General features: G+C 41.3%; 1 protein-coding gene across 1 annotated transcript; it reads right to left on the bottom strand.

The window, feature by feature from the left end:
* Nucleotides 1–1,640: 1,640 nt before the first annotated feature.
* Nucleotides 1,641–17,647, bottom strand: DNASE1L3 (deoxyribonuclease 1 like 3). The gene is made up of 8 exons (XM_063291727.1): nucleotides 17,462–17,647; nucleotides 13,468–13,556; nucleotides 11,619–11,702; nucleotides 9,769–9,881; nucleotides 8,241–8,353; nucleotides 7,603–7,760; nucleotides 4,029–4,125; nucleotides 1,641–1,953 (listed from the first exon to the last, which is right to left on the bottom strand). The coding sequence occupies exons 1-8, from the start codon at nucleotides 17,588–17,590 to the stop codon at nucleotides 1,858–1,860; spliced, it is 879 nt and encodes a 292-aa protein (XP_063147797.1). The 5' UTR covers nucleotides 17,591–17,647; the 3' UTR covers nucleotides 1,641–1,857.
* Nucleotides 17,648–18,311: the final 664 nt, after the last annotated feature.

Raw genomic sequence — 18,311 nt, 5'->3', positions numbered from 1 at the left:
AGTTTAATGAATTATTTTTTATTATTATTATTATTATTATTATTATTCAATAATTGTCATTAAACAAGCTAAGCCACACCACAGCTTGCTTAATTTTGGCATAGTGTACTGTGCAGGTCAGTAGTGGCATATTCAATAAACCATGGTTAAACAATGATAAGGAAACCAAGCACGTCTGCATAAGCCTTACCTAATAATCCAGCGGCACTAAGTGAAATGACACTACTTGATGTTTGTGTACTTCAGAGCTCTTCATATAATTCATCATTCCCTGGGAAGATAAACAAGGCATTGACAGATACTGTATATTTAGAATTGCCAATCCTATGCCCACTTAGGTGGGTATATAAGAAACAGTGCATTCAATAAAATCTACTCCTGAGTAGGCGTGCATAGGAACATGTTTTTAAGGAATTACAGGGTCACTTTGTTTCATTAGTGGCTACTGATGAGTGAGGATTTTCTTAAAAAAGGGAACTAATTATCAAAGGGGGTGGTGAGCTTGAATTTGTTATATGGATTTAAGCAGAAGCTGGAGACCTGTTTGTCAGCACTTCAGAGTAGACCAGATGAGGAAAGTCATGCAAAGTCAATACTACTTTTATTATAAGGTTATGGTAACAGACTCTTGCAAGTCTGAATGCGCTTCCCCCCTCCCTCCCCCCCTTTTTCTTTGTGAGAACTAGGGAGGGTCTTGTCTGAGATGTTTTCTCAGGTTACAGTTCTTGCCCAGACTCAGGTTTCTTTTACCTGTTGTCTTGGTAGCAGCTCTTCCTCCTGTTCCTCAAAGTTATTCCTTCTGCCCATTACACTGTTGTGGATGAACACGTTCTACAGGTGACTGGATTCAAAGCTTACGTGGACCTTCCAATTGTATGGTTCTATACACAGTTAATAAAGTTAATTCTTATTTGCTTAAGAAAAAAAAGCCCTGTGTAATTGTTTGCTCTAGTAATATGGACACTCATGTTATCAGATTTTTAATAACATGGTCTCTAATATGTTACTATAGTACTATAAAAAATTTAAATCCTGCACATCAAAATACAGTCAAGCCATGAGATAAAATCTAATATAGCATAATAGCCTTCATTGGGCTGGTTGATCTTTACTTGTGATTATCTTTTATGTTTATGTATTATTTTCCCAAAGACAGTCAACAAACAGTACCATGAAAGAACATTTGGAGGCAAAAGCACCTGGAGAAATTCAAGAACACCTTGCATTCAAGAATTTCTGGAGTTCAAGAATATCTAAATGGTTGGGCTGGCTTCACACAGTATATTAAGTCACAGTTTATTTCCATAATTATTTGGAGATGGAGCACGTTGGCTTGGTTCATACAATGTGAGCCACAAAGTCCAGGCTGTGTCTTAGCAATGTGTGAACGAAGCCACTATCTCAGTACAATGGAGTTTATTATGGTGACCTTTGAAATCCAGCATGAATCAGCAGCTCCACATTTCTCTGACTTCAGAAGTGTTATGTATCTGCAGGATTTGAACTTTGTAAAAAATATATACAAACCGCTCTGTTTTAACTACTTAAATTTTGATTTTTACAAGGTCAGGTAAGGAACAATTCTGAACAAACTGCTTCACCAAACAATTCATGCTGTAGAAACTGTTAAGACCTTCAAATTAATCTTGACTTGTTTATTTTATAAATAAGCAATATTACATTAACCTTGAATGCTTTGAATATTATAAAGATATGGGTGTTGCATTTTTTGGTTAAGTATATCATAGTGCAGTGAGATGTACATAAAAATGACAAAAAATCAGCTCTTTTCTTGTGAATATACATTTTTGTGTTTGTGTGTTTAGGTTTTAATAAAACAGCAGTTCACTGGATTTATTATACAAGAGCTCTACAACATCTTGTTCTTCTTGAGGAACGTCTGGTAGTTCTCAGCTGGAACTCTACTGGAAAGTGATCGCTCACTGCTAAGGCCTGTGAAGAAATATATATTTTAGTTAGAGACTATGTTCTACCATCCTTGTTCTAATACATCACACAACTATTATGCATAAAATTAATATTATGATTAGTAGCTGTCATTCATTGTTGTATCACACAAAACATGAAGCAGAGATACTTCTTCTCCCTGGTTATATTAACTCAGGATCATGGACTTCACTGTAGGGGAGTTATCCATTTACCGTAATGAACTGAAATGCTTAGGAATGCAGCTACATAACAAACATAGTTGTGAGGCCCTGAAATGGATGGATAATAGGACTTGCATACAAAAAGGCACACATTGTAAGATTATTGCTAGGTTTCCCCAATGTATCATTTTTAATTGATGTATACTGGGCATGTTCACTAAATATATCAAGTCAAGTCTGGTTCTGACCATGAGTAAACCACTCAACAATCCAATCCAATCCAATCCAATCCAATTCAGCAAATGATGGAAAACTGTAGTTTCTTGATTACTTTGTGCTTTGCCTGATATCACAGTCATCTTTATAGTGACTAGTTGACTGGATGATGCTAGCTATGTTCATACAATCCACTGAACCATAAACTAGCCAATCAACCATAAACTGGCCTGCTGTGTAAACTGTGCCTCTATGGCCAATTTAGCCTGTGTTGGATGAACCCAGAAAATTAGGTTGAGCAAATTATATTAACCATGGTTAGGTATGCTGTGGTTTAGCTTGCTTTGTGCACTCAGGATCTGTCTTGTCAGGGGTTCCCGACTGTAGTGTTGTAAACATTTCCTGATCCTAGGCAACTTTTAAGAGATACCTCTTTAGTGAGAAAAAGGGGGCCAGGAGCCACCAGGAAGAAAAACGAAGTTGTGAGGCAAAAAGAACCCAGTCTTTTTTGGTATGAATAACTTTGTTTGCAGAACTTCTCTGACTTTAGCTCTATTCTTGGATAATCTTTAAACAATATAACACTATTTTTTTTTCTGTAATAGCCAGTCACAATGTACCTATTTCCCCAAAAGCAAAAGGCTAAGAAAAAAAAAAAACGGTTTTCCCAAGGACTTCAGTACAAGGCAGAGGTAGCTGTCTACTACACCGACCATGCTTCTGAAGGTAAAGAAGCCGAGAATAAGGCAGGGGCAGCATTAGAATTGCGGGTGCTGATTGGCTTCCACAAAGTGAAAGCACATTTTGCTGTCTACCATAGCTGGGCTGCAAACATCCAAATGACCAGCAGTGATTCACAGAAAACTCAGCGTTTTGTTGCCCTTCGGTGGTCATTCAGATTGTTTCAGCCCAGATATAGTAGCCTTACTTTCTCTGAAAACAAACTGGTGATGCTTAGAGAAGCAGACACACCAAGAAAAACCACCATTCATGCAAGATCTCACAGGCAGCCTTCCAAAGAAAGCTGTCTGCTCCAGCCCTCTACCATTTTTCCCCGAAGGGCACCAACGTGGCCCAGAATGTGCCTGGAAATAAAGATAGCACTGGAAGCTCACACTTTGTTCTGCAGTATGTCAGACATTGGAATTTGATAAATTTAAAACACTCTTTTTAAAGAGTGGAAAGCTTGGTGATCACGAACACTTTCTTGGACATCCAGGACTTTTGAAATCCTGATTCATCCAATGGCAATACAACACAGCTCAAAGTGTTTAGTTTCTTCTGATTCATCAAACGGCAATACAGCACAGCCTTCTTCAAGCTGGTGTCCTCCAGGGATTGCCGCTGGCCAGGAATTATAGAAATTACAGTTCCAACATACTGAGAGGTCGGCTGGGGAAGTCTGCTTTAGAAAAACAGGGATTCTTCCTTGCTTCCTCTCTCGCTGCAGCTTTACCCACAGGAGTCTGATTAGCATCAATGGAGGATAAAACAATGGGTATCTGGTGCACACTGCATTGTTCTCCCTTTTTGGTCTATCTGCCTCTCAGCTCTACTGGTCCCTTCTTCTTTCCTGATTGATCCCATTTCTATACCTCTTTCCTTATTGGTGCAACAGAGTTGTGATCTCAAACCCTGGCAGGCCCCAGAGGTGAAACCTCAGAAAAGTTTCCCTGGAATCACCCCTGTGTTTCAACAAACCTGTCCTTCAGTCATGGAGAAGGCACTCTGGAAATCAAAGATATTGGCTGAGTCCGGCACTGTGGTAGTTACGAGCTTATCTCCATAGAGCACAATCCTGTAAGAGGAAGTGAGAACAAGACCATGGCATTAGTAGCCGCTAGGCCCTTGTAGAAGAAATACATTGCAGAAAAGGTTAGCAATTGCATGCAGTGCAATGTTGACCCAATGGTAGATTTCCAGGAGCACCACTGGCCTACAGCCAGCGTTCTGACCCACTCTTGCAGTATCACAGGTAGCCTGGGGCAGAATCCCTCACCTTCTGTCTCTCCAGAGCTGGCTATTTTTTCCCTCATATTCTTTGCACATAACACAGCAAGAAGGCAAGCATATGGCAAAGTTCTGGGCAGGTGTATTAAAAAAACCATGTTGAACTTAATGTACGTTACTCCTATGGAACTGGGCTGGGTAATAGGGCTGCAGTGGTTTATAACTGTCATTATATAACTACAGGGCAGAGAAATTCTCCTGCTTTTTTGCTTATTAGTTTTAATTCATTTGGATAAAAGATAATTTTTTCTGTATGCAGTAAATAAATTGTCCAGGACAATTCTGGAAAAATTCTCACCAGTCGAGTGTGATGGTTTTATACTAACACTATAATGTGATGGCCTGGGTATACAATCTTCTTTGTATTGGAAGTGTTAGCAAATCAGCATGCCTCAATTAGCTCTCCATGCTTGTTAGAGGAAGCTGTTTGTTGCCACTCCCACTTCCTCTCTCTCTCTCTTCCTTCTTCACTGGGAGCGAAGCACACAGCTGTGTGCTGCTCCATCTCCAGACGCCATGCGGTGGGCCTGGGATTCCCATTTTCTTCCATGCATCTCTTGGCAGCAATTAGGGCTGAGAGTTTAGGGTGAATTAAGTTTAGAAAGAACAGAAGATACAAGGAATTTCGTTTTCCACCGAAGATGGATATAACTGAACCAAGAATAAAAAGTCAGTAAGATTCTTTTTGCAATGACAAATCTCAATAAAATAGTTAAGAGCAGAGACATCACACTGACAACAAAGGTCTGCATAGTTAAAGCAGCGGTATTCCCCATAGTAACATATGGCCACGAGAGCTGGACCATAAGGAAGGCTGAGAGAAGGAAGATCGATGCTTTGGAACTGTGGTGTTGGAGGAAAATTCTGAGAGTGCCTTGGACTGCAAGAAGATCAAACCAGTGCATACTCCAGGAAATCAAGCCAGACTGCTCACTTGAGGGAATGATATTAAAGGCAAAACTGAAATACTTTGGCCACATAATGAGAAGACAGGACACCCTGGAGACGATGCTGATGCTAGGGAGAGTGGAAGGCAAAAGGATGAGGGGCCGACCAAGGGCAAGGTGGATGGATGATATTCTAGAGGTGACGGACTCATCCCTGGGGGAGCTGGGGGTGTTGACCGACAGGAAGCTCTGGCGTGGGCTGATCCATGAAGTCACGAAGAGTCGGAAGCGACTGAACAAATAAACAACAAGATTCTTTTTACTTTTAAACCTATTATGTCTAAGCATGTGATTCTTTATGCTTGGGAGGGCTGAGTGTGTAAGATCAATAACCTGTGTTTCTCTGACATGCTCACTGAAGCTGTTTAAGATAATATTCTTTTTCTGTGTGCAGCTTGTCAGCTGTGTTAAGCTCTGCTCCATTAGGTGGTTCTAGCAGGCCACTAATGGCTTCACTTTGCAGCAGTCTGCACCCTCCCTGGTTTCCCATACTTCCATTATATACCAAGAGGCGATATCAGGGGAGAGCTCCTTCCATGTGAAGGTCATGATGTGATGTAGAGTTACAAGGATGCAAGCCTCATTAGACTTAGACTTGTCTAACCTTGTCTGACCAAGTTAACCTGCATAGGATTGCATTTGTTTCGTACTGAGTAAACCTGTCATCCATCTTCTCCAGCACTGGGGAATAATTTTTTTATGTTTAATTATTAGCTACCCAGAGTTGTTGGGATAAATAAATATGTATCTGGTAGAAGGGATTCCCTTGCTACCTAAGATAATTTTTGGGCAGAAATAAAGGGGACCTGCATTAATTATTAAGAGCTTGGAATGATTCCTGTTCAGCTCTTCTACTCAATTCCCATTCCTATCCAACCTTTAATCTTTGAGGCCAGTGCCTACTCAGCCTTAGCCTAAAGCCAGCCCTGCATCTGTGGGATTGAAACTTTGCATCTCAGCTGGGTGACGGTCATTCCATTACAGAGTGCTCTGGAAAATGTTTCTATATGATGGTCTGTAAACGTATTCATGCATCAAGCAGTTGAAAGAGATTCCAGGCCTAGGACCAGACCTAGACATCATTAATTATCCTGGCACTACCAGATGATCACTGCTGAGAAAGAAAATTGAATTTTGACTCAGGAGCACACTCATATAAAACAAAGCACTTGCTTGCCAGCTGTTTCAGAGGCAAAGTGACAAGAAGTAAGCTTGTTAAGGGTAAAAAACAGGGATAGAGGAAGAGTAATCAGATGAATGGAAGGAATAAGCTCATGAGAATCTTTCTGTTAGAGCTTTGAAAAGTCTGAATAACCACTTTGCTACCATTTTGTAGTTGTCCAGAATTTTGCAGCCCAGCTCTGATAGTCCTAGATTACATGATTGTTCCAGTAGATTTAATGAGGGTCCAAAGTTTTCTTTCTGAAAATCAGAGGAAAGCTCTTTCAGCCAGGGCTGGCAGCATATTATACCATTTTGCTGTGTCACAGACACTATATGAATTAACTTGCGAACAAGCTGACTGGTGTCCAACCCTGGCTTCCAATCAATGAATTAGACCAGAAAGCATTGGAGTAGTTCAGTTTGACACCATGTAGACATCTGGGCCAACCTGCTCTCAGGGAGGCATACTTATGCCACCAGAGGACCCATGACACTGATTGGGAAAGTGTCATGATTTATGGCTGGCCAGCCAGCTGGCCTCCATATACCTTGGTCTGACTCCCATAATTATTGATGGGAGAGGCTGCCATAACTGGGTGTGATCCTGGTGAAAACTTCCCACAAAGGATGGCCACCTATCCACCAGAGCTGCCCAACTAGGGAGGGGAGGGCCATATTGGGTGGGTGGGACAATGATCTGAAGTACGTGAATTGAAATGCAGGGTTTTCCAAGTTTTCTTTTGTGTGTGTGTGTGGGGGGGAGTGGGAATAAAGTTTTTCTTTGTTTGTAAAGCTGCATGAAGCCTATTTTAGGGTGTATTTTGTTTCAGTGCTCCTTACTTCAAAATGATGGATCACCATCACCATGCCATCCACTTTTGACTGTCAGAAACAGAGTGGGATCCAACAGCCTTCAGAAGAAGACTGGGGGCTGCAGGCAATCTGGGACTATAGATTGTCTATTCCTGCCTTATATGTAGGTTAGCTAGCTCAATTCTCACTATTTTCTTGTTGTCTTCATCTCCTGTGATGAGTCAGCTAGAGCTTTGACAGCTTAATGGACAGTTTCTTTTCATACTGCCAATAATAGGTAGCATTTACAGTAGGTGCCCTGAATGGAACATGAATGAGTCAGCAGTAACATGAACCATTACCTGTCATAGGGGCAGTGCGTTGTTGGTTTCACAGTTGTGTCACTTTCATCATCAATTATCCAAAGAAAGTCAGTGTGATTTCGTAGCCGGATATTTTTCCACTGCTTCTTTGCCACGTAGCCACAGCCAGCATTGAAGTCTCCCATAAAGATGAAATTCTTTAAAAAGAGAGAACATATATTTGTCTGTGTGTTTGTGTGTGTGTGTGAATATGTGTATATATATGATAGAGCTAATAGGGACGCGGTGGCGCTGCGGGTTAAACCGCTGAGCTGCCGATCGGAAGGTCGGCGGTTCGAAACCGCGCGGCGGGGTGAGCTCCCGTTGCTCGTCCCAGCTCCTGCTCACCTAGCAGTTCGAAAACATGCAAATGTGAGTAGATCAATAGGTACCGCTTCGGCGGGAAGGTAACGGCGTTCCGAGTCGTCATGCTGGCCACATGACCCGGAAGTGTCCTATGGACAACGCCGGCTCCAAGGCTTAGAAACGGAGATGAGCACCGCCCCCTAGAGTCGGATTCGACTGGACTTTACGTCAAGGGAAACCTTTACCTTTACCTATGATAGAGCTGCTAAATACATGATGGGCACATGAGAGAAGAAAGATTGGCTCACTCTGTTGAGCTGACCTTGACTAACCTTAGTCTTCCAGTGCAGCTTGACATCCAGAAACACATCATAGAGTTCATCAATTTCTCGCACAGCCATTTCAGGCATTGTGTGCATGGGGATGATCACAAATTCCCTGACCACTTAACAAACATTTAGAAAAAAGAAAAGAAAAAAGGGGGGTTATTGGCATTTTTTATACTCACAGACTGAAGAAGCTGACCTTTAACCTTCATGGGCTTGAATCCAGAGATAATTCGTAAAAATGAAAGACACTTTTGCTTGTGCAGCACAGCCCTGCCAATTTTTCCTGATCTTCCAGTCCCAATATCCCATCCCTTCCATGCTGAAGCATCACTAACTTCAAAAATGGCTGGTGGTGGAGCAAGTGGAGTTATAAAAGGGGAAGGAAAGCAAAAAAAGCCTGTTGTGTGAGCAGAGTTTCATTCAACTGTTCTGCAGGAGGAACTCATGACACCCCACCACCTGAGTCAGGAGAAGGCTCCAGCACTCCTCCTACCACACCACCTTCTTTGATGCAGCAGCACCGCCTCACGCAGCTGGTCATCTTAGAAACAGAAACAACCCAAGTAGGAGGTTGTCTATTTAGAGCAACAGCCAGAGCAGTGTTTCTCAGCCTTGGCAAATTTAAGATGGGTGGACTTCAACTCCCAGAATACCCCAGCCAGCAAGAGAGTTAGAGAGTGGCTAGCTGGAATGGCAAATAGTTCTGGAAAATGGAGCCTATGGTGCAGTGAAATGGCTGTTGAATTATTTGAGAACAATAGAGGGCTTTGCCTCAATCTGCCATCCTCTGGGTCTGCTGTTCAAAGCTGCTGCTTGAATTCACCTAAGAGTAGGGCTGTCCTTATCATTTTGCATGCAGTATTGCCTTCTAAACTGCAGGGACATGCAGATTTTCTGCCTTAAGTGTGTGAATCAACTGAGATGTTTTTTGTAAAGATACAAAAAAATGGGTTGATCTTTCTTTCAGTGTTGTAAGCCCTTTAAAAATGTGTTGCACCAAAGCTTGTGATTGTATCAATTGTGCTTGCTAGGATAAAGGTGACCATAGCAGATCTACTGGGCTGGTTCGAGCCTCATGTTAAACCCGTGACCTCTGGGATACATACACTTCTCCCCACATGTTCCCATTGGTGGCTGCCTAGCACCTCAAGGTCACCCTGCTGAAATGTGGTAGCTTCTGCAATTTGGGCACATTTTTCAGAGTTGGGGGTCAAGAGTAAGAATTTGCCTCCTGGAGGTGCCCTATTCCTGTTCCTATCCTTAAACTCCTCACTAAAACCAGGGTGGAAAAATGGCCCTTCTTTAGGATTTGGGGTTTGGCCTTTTTGTTTGGGGTGGGTGGGAATGTTGATGATTTGCCAAACAGGTATCGGGTTGGGAGGGTTCTGGTGCTGAATCCTTGGCTTTAGAGGGCAGGGATATTGCTGGGCATTCCCGATCTCAGGCTTCTCCAAGGATCCCACTTCTTTAGACTCTCTTCTGACTTCCAAGCTTTGGGCAGGAAGGACAAAGTACATTAGCTCTATCTAACCCGTTCCTGGAGAGTTGAACCAAACAACAAAAGGTTCTCTGGAAAAGGCATCTTCATCACCAGGCTGCAGATCAGGATACTGATAGGATTGCTTCACAGAGACCCTTTTCAATCTGCAGTGTAAATTAACATGTACGTAGAAGATTACTATTCCAAGTTTGGACATGTTAATCTTGATTAGTCTACGGCTGTCTTTCTGATTTAACATGGCCAAGGTGACTTACAGAATAAAAAATAGGTAACAAAAACTATACATATGGTTAAGTTACAATCCTAAAATCATTGAATTCAGTGGGACTTAATATCAAATAAAACTAGGTTAACAAAAATATTTGGTATGCTTAGGTCTAATATCTGAGAGGCTGATGCACATGGGCACTTGAGACTAAGGTAAACTGGGTTGGATAGTTTGTGACTCAGCATGTCATAGGAACTCATTCATAATGTTATTCACTCTTTATTAACTGACATTAAGGTTATTATATTTGGATTGCAAAAATCTGGAAGACCACTAGAAATCTCTTTCCTGTCATCTAATGGATATCCAGGTTTTTGCATCCTACATATGGCACCACTTCCAAATTTTTTTACTACAAACTTTTAGTCAATAGTCATTGACTGTTGATACTAAGTACAGTAGCTTTTTTTATGTCTTCCCTATCTTAGCAACTTCAGATGTGCTAAATGATGTTTCTTTTTTACTTCCTTGAAAGAATGGTGAATTAAAAGGAAATTTCCTTCAGTTTTCCTCCCATCTTTTTATTTGTTTTTATATTGTTTCAACATCTTGTGCTTATTATTGCATTTTATATCTGTACATTGCTTTGAGGTGTGATGCAGAAGAAGATGTGCAAAAATATGTTGAATTATTAATAAACTCAACTGTTTCCTTAGCATGACTATCAAATTAAGCCATAATATGGTTGATTTTGAGGGCATCAGATGTGCTATATAGCAAATTACAAATTTTTAAATCAGGTTTAATGTTAGATAGATTGTGTGAACCAAGTCAGACAGGTCATACAACAAATTCAGAATCCTGTTTTTAACAGGCCAATGTAGATGAAGATTGTTATAATAAAGCTTTGAACATGATTCAGCAGAAGTTCTTCAGAACTTGCACCTCTACTATTCATTAAAGCAGCCCCTTCTGTGTGAACCTGGAAAAAAACAGGGTGCAGCCACTTTAGTAGCATTGACTTGTGACTTCTTAAAACAGCCACATGTTCAGATTCACACGCAATTCTAGAAAAAGAAATGGTGCCTTAAAAATTAGCAGAGAGCTGCTGTGCTTACAGAAGATCCAAAGCATTCCTGCTGAGTCATTTTCAAAGCATTCTCAGCTCTGTCAGTCATTATTTACCCAGAACACACACACACCCACACACACACACACACACTTCCCATTTCTTCCTGTGAGGTATATAAAATCTAAATAGGCATCTGTAAAGGTAAAGGTAAAGGTAAAGGTTTCCCTTGACGTAAAGTCCAGTCGTGTCCAACTCTAGGGGGCGGTGCTCATCTCCGTTTCTAAGCTGTTAGAGCCAGCGTTGTCCGTAGACCCGTCTGTGGTCATGATGACACGGAACGCCATTACCTTCCTGCCGAAGCGGTACCTATTGATCTACTCACATTTGCATGTTTTCGAACTGCTAGGTGAGCAGGAGCTGGAACTAGCAACGGGAGCTCACCCCGCCGCGTGGATTCGAACCGCCGACCTTCCGATCAGCAAGCTCAGCAGCGCAGCGGTTTAACACCGCGTCCCCGCATCTGTAGGCCTTTCCAATTTATTTCCTTATAGTTTCTAAATAATATCATATGTGCTGTATGAAGTTATGAAATCAACATACCTGTAGAAAAAAGCGTATTGTTCCTTATAATTTCTTCTTCCTAGCCTGTTACTGACCACATAAGTGTATTCACCTTCCGAGCGTCTGGGAAGAAAAATGAAACTGATTTTTAATCTATTCCTCAGATCCAGTTGGGCATATCTGCACTGCCACCAACAGTTCGTGGAGGGCAGGAAGGGACATTCTGATCTTCTCACCTTTAGCTCACCACAAATATAATGCTCTACAACCACAAATCTGCACCACAAATATAATGCCTGTGTTTTTCTGCTCCCTGTCAAAAGTAGTGCTTTCTGGCTTGTAACCAACTTAAGTATGGCCGTATTCCCTCCTTGTGGGGGGAGATGGGCAGTGTTAAAATTTTGATTAAATAAATAAACAAATAAATAAATTTTACTTTCTTCTAAGCAACCCCCTTCCCCTCCTATTTTGTTAGCTCTTGTGCAGAGGCAGGAAAGCCTCCCCCCACCTTTCTCCACCTGTTCCTCAAGAATTTCTGCTGCAGCTTCTGCTCTAGGTCATTCTCAGTGGCATACTGGTTATAGCACTTGCTTGACATGAAGAACAGCTCCAGTTTCAAACTTGACCCATTTTTTAAAATACTATTTTTCTTTCCCTGAGCTACCTGCTTTTCCTCTAGGCTTGGGAGCTGGGAATAAAGTGTCTGTAATTTGAATGACTGGAAAAACAAGGGAGCAGTGCACAGCGGACTTATTAAAGGTTAGCGGAAAAGGCTAGTGGAAAAGAACATAGCTCGGGGAAAGTAAAATAGTAATTAAAAAATCCCCACTTTTGCCAGGTTTCAAACTGCAGCAGACTTTGAAGAAAAGCTGGGAAAATTTAAAAAAAGTGTTTTATTTTAAAGCTGGATGTTGTGCCTGCTGGTTATTGTACACTTAATGCGTTAAATCTGTATGTGTAGGTGTGTGTGTGTGTGTATATATATATATTTCATTTAACTTTATATAAATGTATTTATGTCTATAAAAATACACATAAACATATATATTTCTACTGCAGTGTTGGCATCCAACTATATTTGAACTCCTTTACTTGGATCTTTGTATGTAGGCTTGATTTTATGCCCATCTAGGACAGTTTAAAGGACTCCTTTGGAGGGAGCCATGAAGAAAAGCACACCTCACAAAAACAGTCCAATTCTTGTGTTACTATGAGTTCCAACCTTAGTTCTTTGCACATTTACTTATTGTATTAAGGTAAAGGTAAAGGTTTCCTTTGACGTAAAGTCCAGTCGTGTCCGACTCTAGGGGGCGGTGCTCATCTCCGTTTCTAAGCCTTGGAGCCGGCGTTGTCCATAGGACACTTCCGGGTCATGTGGCCAGCATGACGACACGGAACGCCATTACCTTCCTGCTGAAGCGGTACCTATTGATCTACTCACATTTGCATGTTTTCGAACTGCTAGGTGAGCAGGAGCTGGGATTAACAACGGGAGCTCATCCCGCCGCGCGGTTTCGAACCGCCGACCTTCCGATTGACAGCTCAGCGGTTTAACCCGCAGCGCGTCCCTACTTATTGTATTAGTTTATAGCTTTTAATCATATTAAATATTTATAGTTCTGAAAAAAATGTGCATGGTACACATTATTATTTCATTCTGATCATCTTCAACCAATATTGCTTTTGTGGATTATACATGTATAAACTCACCCACCTATATATCAGATATATATTGTCTCTCTCTTTCTCTTCTCTCCTCCAATAAAGATGACAGCAATAAGGAAATATCTACTCCAAGGAGTGGCTTCATACAGAGCATTTTATCCAGTGTTTCCAAAACCTGCATCCAACCTCATGGGTTTTAATATACTTCATTTCTGCATCTTACCCATTTAGTTTCTCTAATAGAAAGGGACATATTCTGTTGCTGTTGTCCTTTATTTCCATCAGTAGCATGATATCACAGCGAGATATAATCTGAGGAGCAAACAAAAAGTGTCTGTAAAGTTTCTCTGCTTGGCATACTGGGAGTGGCTAAAATACAGAACAGCATCCATTGTAAAAATAGGCCCAGATTCTGAAGTTCTAGTATCCTGTGTTAGGATAGAGTTCTATGTAACATTCTGAGAATAGCAGCACAACTCCACCAGAACTCTCAAGGCACTCCATCCGAACTTGCTTTTCCCCTCCCCACAAAACTATATCCTGGAAAAAGTGTAGAGCAGTGTTTCTCAACCTTGGCAACTCTAAGATGTGTGGACTTCAAGTCCACACATCTTAGAGCTGCTAAGGTTGAGAAACACTGGAGTAGAACATAGTACAAGTGATGTTCTGAAAATCTCCATCAATTTTTGTCAGAGAAACTGGGTGAATGGCTAAGAAGGAGAAATTCTCCAGGGATTTCCTGCCCTTAGTGGCAGTAATACAGTTCGGAAAGAAGCTGCATGGAAGAGGTTCCCTGCTAAAATCTTTGGGATTTAATGGAAGTATGGGGAAGACAGGGAAACTGTCATGGGCTGGAGAGAATTATGCCATGAAAGAGAGGACATTCACCCACACCTTGAAACTAAATCAGTGCAAAAACTCCATCCTGCAGCTGCTAGAAAGCTTTGTCTCCTTTGTAAGAATTTCAAGTGCAGAGATGAGAAGTGATAGAGACAAATGAAAGAGACTCCATTAAAAAATGGTTGATTCTGTAAACTTGAAGCAGATCTGGCTGTGCATGGTACTGGTGCATTGGTTTGACTGGTTTGGGCTAAGCTTGTTAGGTGAGGCCAGAAACTGTGGTCAATCCATGCTTTGTGGGTTAGCTGGTTATTCAATAAACCACGAATAAAACAAACCATGGCTTAGCACAGCATGAGCCCAGTCACTCTTTGCTGATCTATGATTTTGGTTGAAAGGCTGGGGAGGAGCCTGAGATCTCTTTGTATATTGCATCTGTCAACTCCAAGCAAACCCTGTAACGGAGAGGCTAAAAGCCTCAACCCTATCGCACATCTGTGCTATGAGAGTTGTTGACCAGGGCTCTACTTTAATTAGGGTCATAATGGTTACATTACAATAATAATGAAAAATTTAAAAATAATACTGTAAACTTGACAAGGGATTTCTTGTGGAGAAAGGTTGCAGGAAGTTATGGAGTTCATTTAGTTATATATATTTATAATTTCAGTTTCTAAAGCTGCCCACTCACCAATGAAACTGAAACTAACCCAGGACCTTCTGTATGTAAATTTACTTTATGTTCTCTATTATCTCCATTCCTTTGAGAATATGTCCCTTTCTACTGAAGAGGTTATGTGGTGGTGATGGTTACAGATGACATTCTGGGATGATATTGGCTCAGAACTCTAATGATTCTCCAGTGTTTACGAGGTCATACACAACCTTTGTTCAGAGTTTTTCCTGAAGATGTTCCTTGCCAGTGGTTGCCCTTTTGTGTCTCTTAAGAGCAATAACAATTCCCAGCTGACCCTTTGCCAGGCCTGCCAAGAGGCACTGCCATGGGGCACCTACACTGGTAGCTATTCGGCAGTCTTTCCTGCTCAGGAATTACAAACCTGGAGGGGATCCATTACAATCAGCGATCCCAGATCCATGGCAGTACTAAGAAGGCCTGCTGACTAAAGGTAGAACATATACTTTGCAGAAAACCTTAGTAGGTCTGAAAAATATCCTTGCTTGAAATTCTGCTGCTAGTCAAGGTACAACATACAATAGCTAGCACTGAGCTTGCTATATAATGTAAATTATAAATATATAATTGTATACTCTGGACCATGCTAACACCATATTTAACCACTGCATGAACTTTTAGTATAAAAATAGTAGATGCATACCACGGCCTTGGAATATATGTGGGGGCAATGCCAGGTGCAGAGACACTGAATTCACAGGGAAGTCATTTTACAAGCTGATAAGTTAGTTTCTCACACATTTTTAATTGACAGTCTGTGTTGCACCCATGATTAATGAATGTTCAGTGTGTGGGTGTAAAAGCTTTACAAACTCACCCCCTGGCACGGATATGCCATGGTGGAACCTGGTGTCCATCCCAGGGAGCACTGCGTGTTTACTCCTGTAAGTATTTCCCTTTAATAAAGCCTATGATGGTCACACTAGCTTTCAGCTCCTTTTTCTTGGAAATCTCTCATGCATATTGGCCCTTGGAGGGCATTTACATTTGCATTTACATTTGTGGAAACAATAATATAATTGCATAAGTTTTAATGCTATGTGTTTTTTGGGGGTGATTATTTGTTTGTTGTTATTTTATGCCACCAAGAGTCACATTGTCTGAGTTGGACAGCCTTATAAATCTATTAAGTAAACAAATAAATAAATGACAGTTGTCTATGTCTGTAAATTTAAATAAACACATACACGAACACACAGACATACACGCACCCGCCCAGGACCACAGCTATATTAATGATTAAAGATCCGTAGCAGTATTTTAAATCTGCCTTGACCTGAACATTGACTTGCTGTTTGCTGAATAGGCAAATAAATTCATTCAGTTAAATGAATATTTTGGGCTACCCTTTAAAACATCACAGCAATGAGCCTGAATGAAGAGAATCATATACACAATGGCATATTTTGTCAGCATTAGAGACTTGACATTCATTATTTACTAGGGAAGAAAAATTCAGAATCAGAAGCTGCACTCTACTTTTCCTGAGCAACATGAAATGACTCCAGAGAGAAGTGATCGCAATGTGAGGATAAAACACTATTTTTGTTTACTTGCACCTATGCAAACCATTGAATGGTATCTAAGTACTCAACTCTTTCTAATATAATCACTTTTGCCCCCATGAGTGCCATTTGACTTGTCATGATAATGTCTTCTTAATGAGCTCAGAGTAGGCTGACCATACATCCCATTTTGAACGGGACAGTCCCGTTTTTTTAACATTTCCCGACTGTCCCGTCGTTTTAATATAAATGTCAATTTTGTCCCGTTTTTTAAAAACATTGGAGCCATTATTGGGAAAAGCGGGAAAAAATTGAAATTGAAATTGAAATTGAAAAGGAGGCTGACTTGGCAGCAGTTCTCAATCCGGCGGGAAACCTAGAGCGGGAACTGCAGGAACAGCTGATCGTGGTGAGCAAGAGGAAGAGTCACTGCTGTCAGTCAGTGCAGTGGAAGACGGTCGGAAAAGTGCGTCCAGCAGAAAAGAAGCCGATTAGCTCTCGGGCCAAAATGGCGGGAAGAAAATAAAATAAAAGGGCGCTCCAGAGAGGAACAGGTTGTCGGGGACAACCATTCACTAGAGTCCTCCGTTCCTGTCCTCCTGCCCCAGCTCGCTGCCGCCCTCAGCCCTCCTGCAACCTCTCTGCCCAACGCCACCCCTGCACCAGCCTCTCCGGACCCAACCATTGCCGCACCTCCCCCTCCTGCACCTTCCCAGCTTACTGTTGATAACCTTTTTTTAATCGTCTTTTTCGTGACTATGGAATATTACATAAGTTTAACCCTGTCCCGTTTTGCCATCCCAATGTCCTGTTTTTGTCTCAAGGAAATATGGTCAGCCTAGCTCAGAGGTATTTTATAGCGACAATTAAACTAATTAAAGATGGCAATATCTGATGAGGCCGTTGATCGGAAAAGAATTGTTTTTTTCCTAAGAAATCAAATGTTTTCATAATCTCACATAGCTACTAACAACAGCATTTGCAATTAAAATCTTGCTGTCCATATGGTTTTGATCTGGTGATGACTTTTGGGGGTAAATTTGTTGCTAAAATCACAGATTTATTAATGCTCAATTACACATTAATCTGGAACTCATCTGTGTTAATATACAATCATCTGAATGGTCATTCAGTTGAAAGCCCACTATTTAGTTTAATCCCAAGAGTGAACAACATACCTCTACAATAACATCTATGATTTCTGGTTTTGTTCTCTTAGATTCTCCAAACGACCTCACGTTGAAAGAGCAGATTCTTAGGCTCTCAACAGCCTGGCAAAAAAAGAGCAGGAACAGAAAAAAACGCATCTTTTAAGCTTTGCCAAAAGAGAATGCAGTGTGATGAACTTCTCTCTCATTAGCACTCACACTGCCAAAAAAGTAGAATTTATAACCATGCTCCTTTGTGACCATTATGCAAATTAAGCGACAGCCTCCCAGCTTCGCTCACAGTCCATTCACTTCTCTATTTTTAGTTGAAGATTAACATCTGTTGTTGAGGAACTTAACTTTCTGCCTTGGGAGGATGACCTGAAATGGAAGTTATCCTCTGAAATCACATGGCTTGGACTACATGTAACAATGGTAGGCATTGCCTTTTCGGTCTCCTATCAGGACAACAAGGTTCTGATTTTTAGAGGAAAGGGAGCCCACTGATGGCCCTTTTATACCTTCATAGCTTTTTGCTTGCAGCTTTCCTCCTCTTGTTCTTGCAGCCAGACTCCTTTGCTACTGGGGACTCCACCTGGGAGCAACATGTAACATTAAGAAAAGGCTATGGTGCATCAAGCTGTGGGTAAACTTGTTTGCTCGTCTCTTCCAAGAGATGGAATCAGAAGCCTTGTAGAAGGGGCTGGAGTGCTATTCCCAGCATCCCTCCCTAACCACTGACCTGCAGTGCTGGGAGTTACAATTCAGCAGCATCTGGAGAGCTATAATTCCCCATCTACTTAATGATCAATTTAATTGTTAAGATTTAAGAGTCTCATCCAATATCGTTCATTCTCAGTGGCAGGAACCTTATAGGATT

Source organism: Candoia aspera, chromosome 2 (assembly GCF_035149785.1).
Source record: "Candoia aspera isolate rCanAsp1 chromosome 2, rCanAsp1.hap2, whole genome shotgun sequence".
NCBI classification, from domain to species: domain Eukaryota; kingdom Metazoa; phylum Chordata; class Lepidosauria; order Squamata; family Boidae; genus Candoia; species Candoia aspera.
Note: the sequence above shows the minus strand (reverse complement) of the source record. Positions and strands in the feature narration are given on the sequence as shown.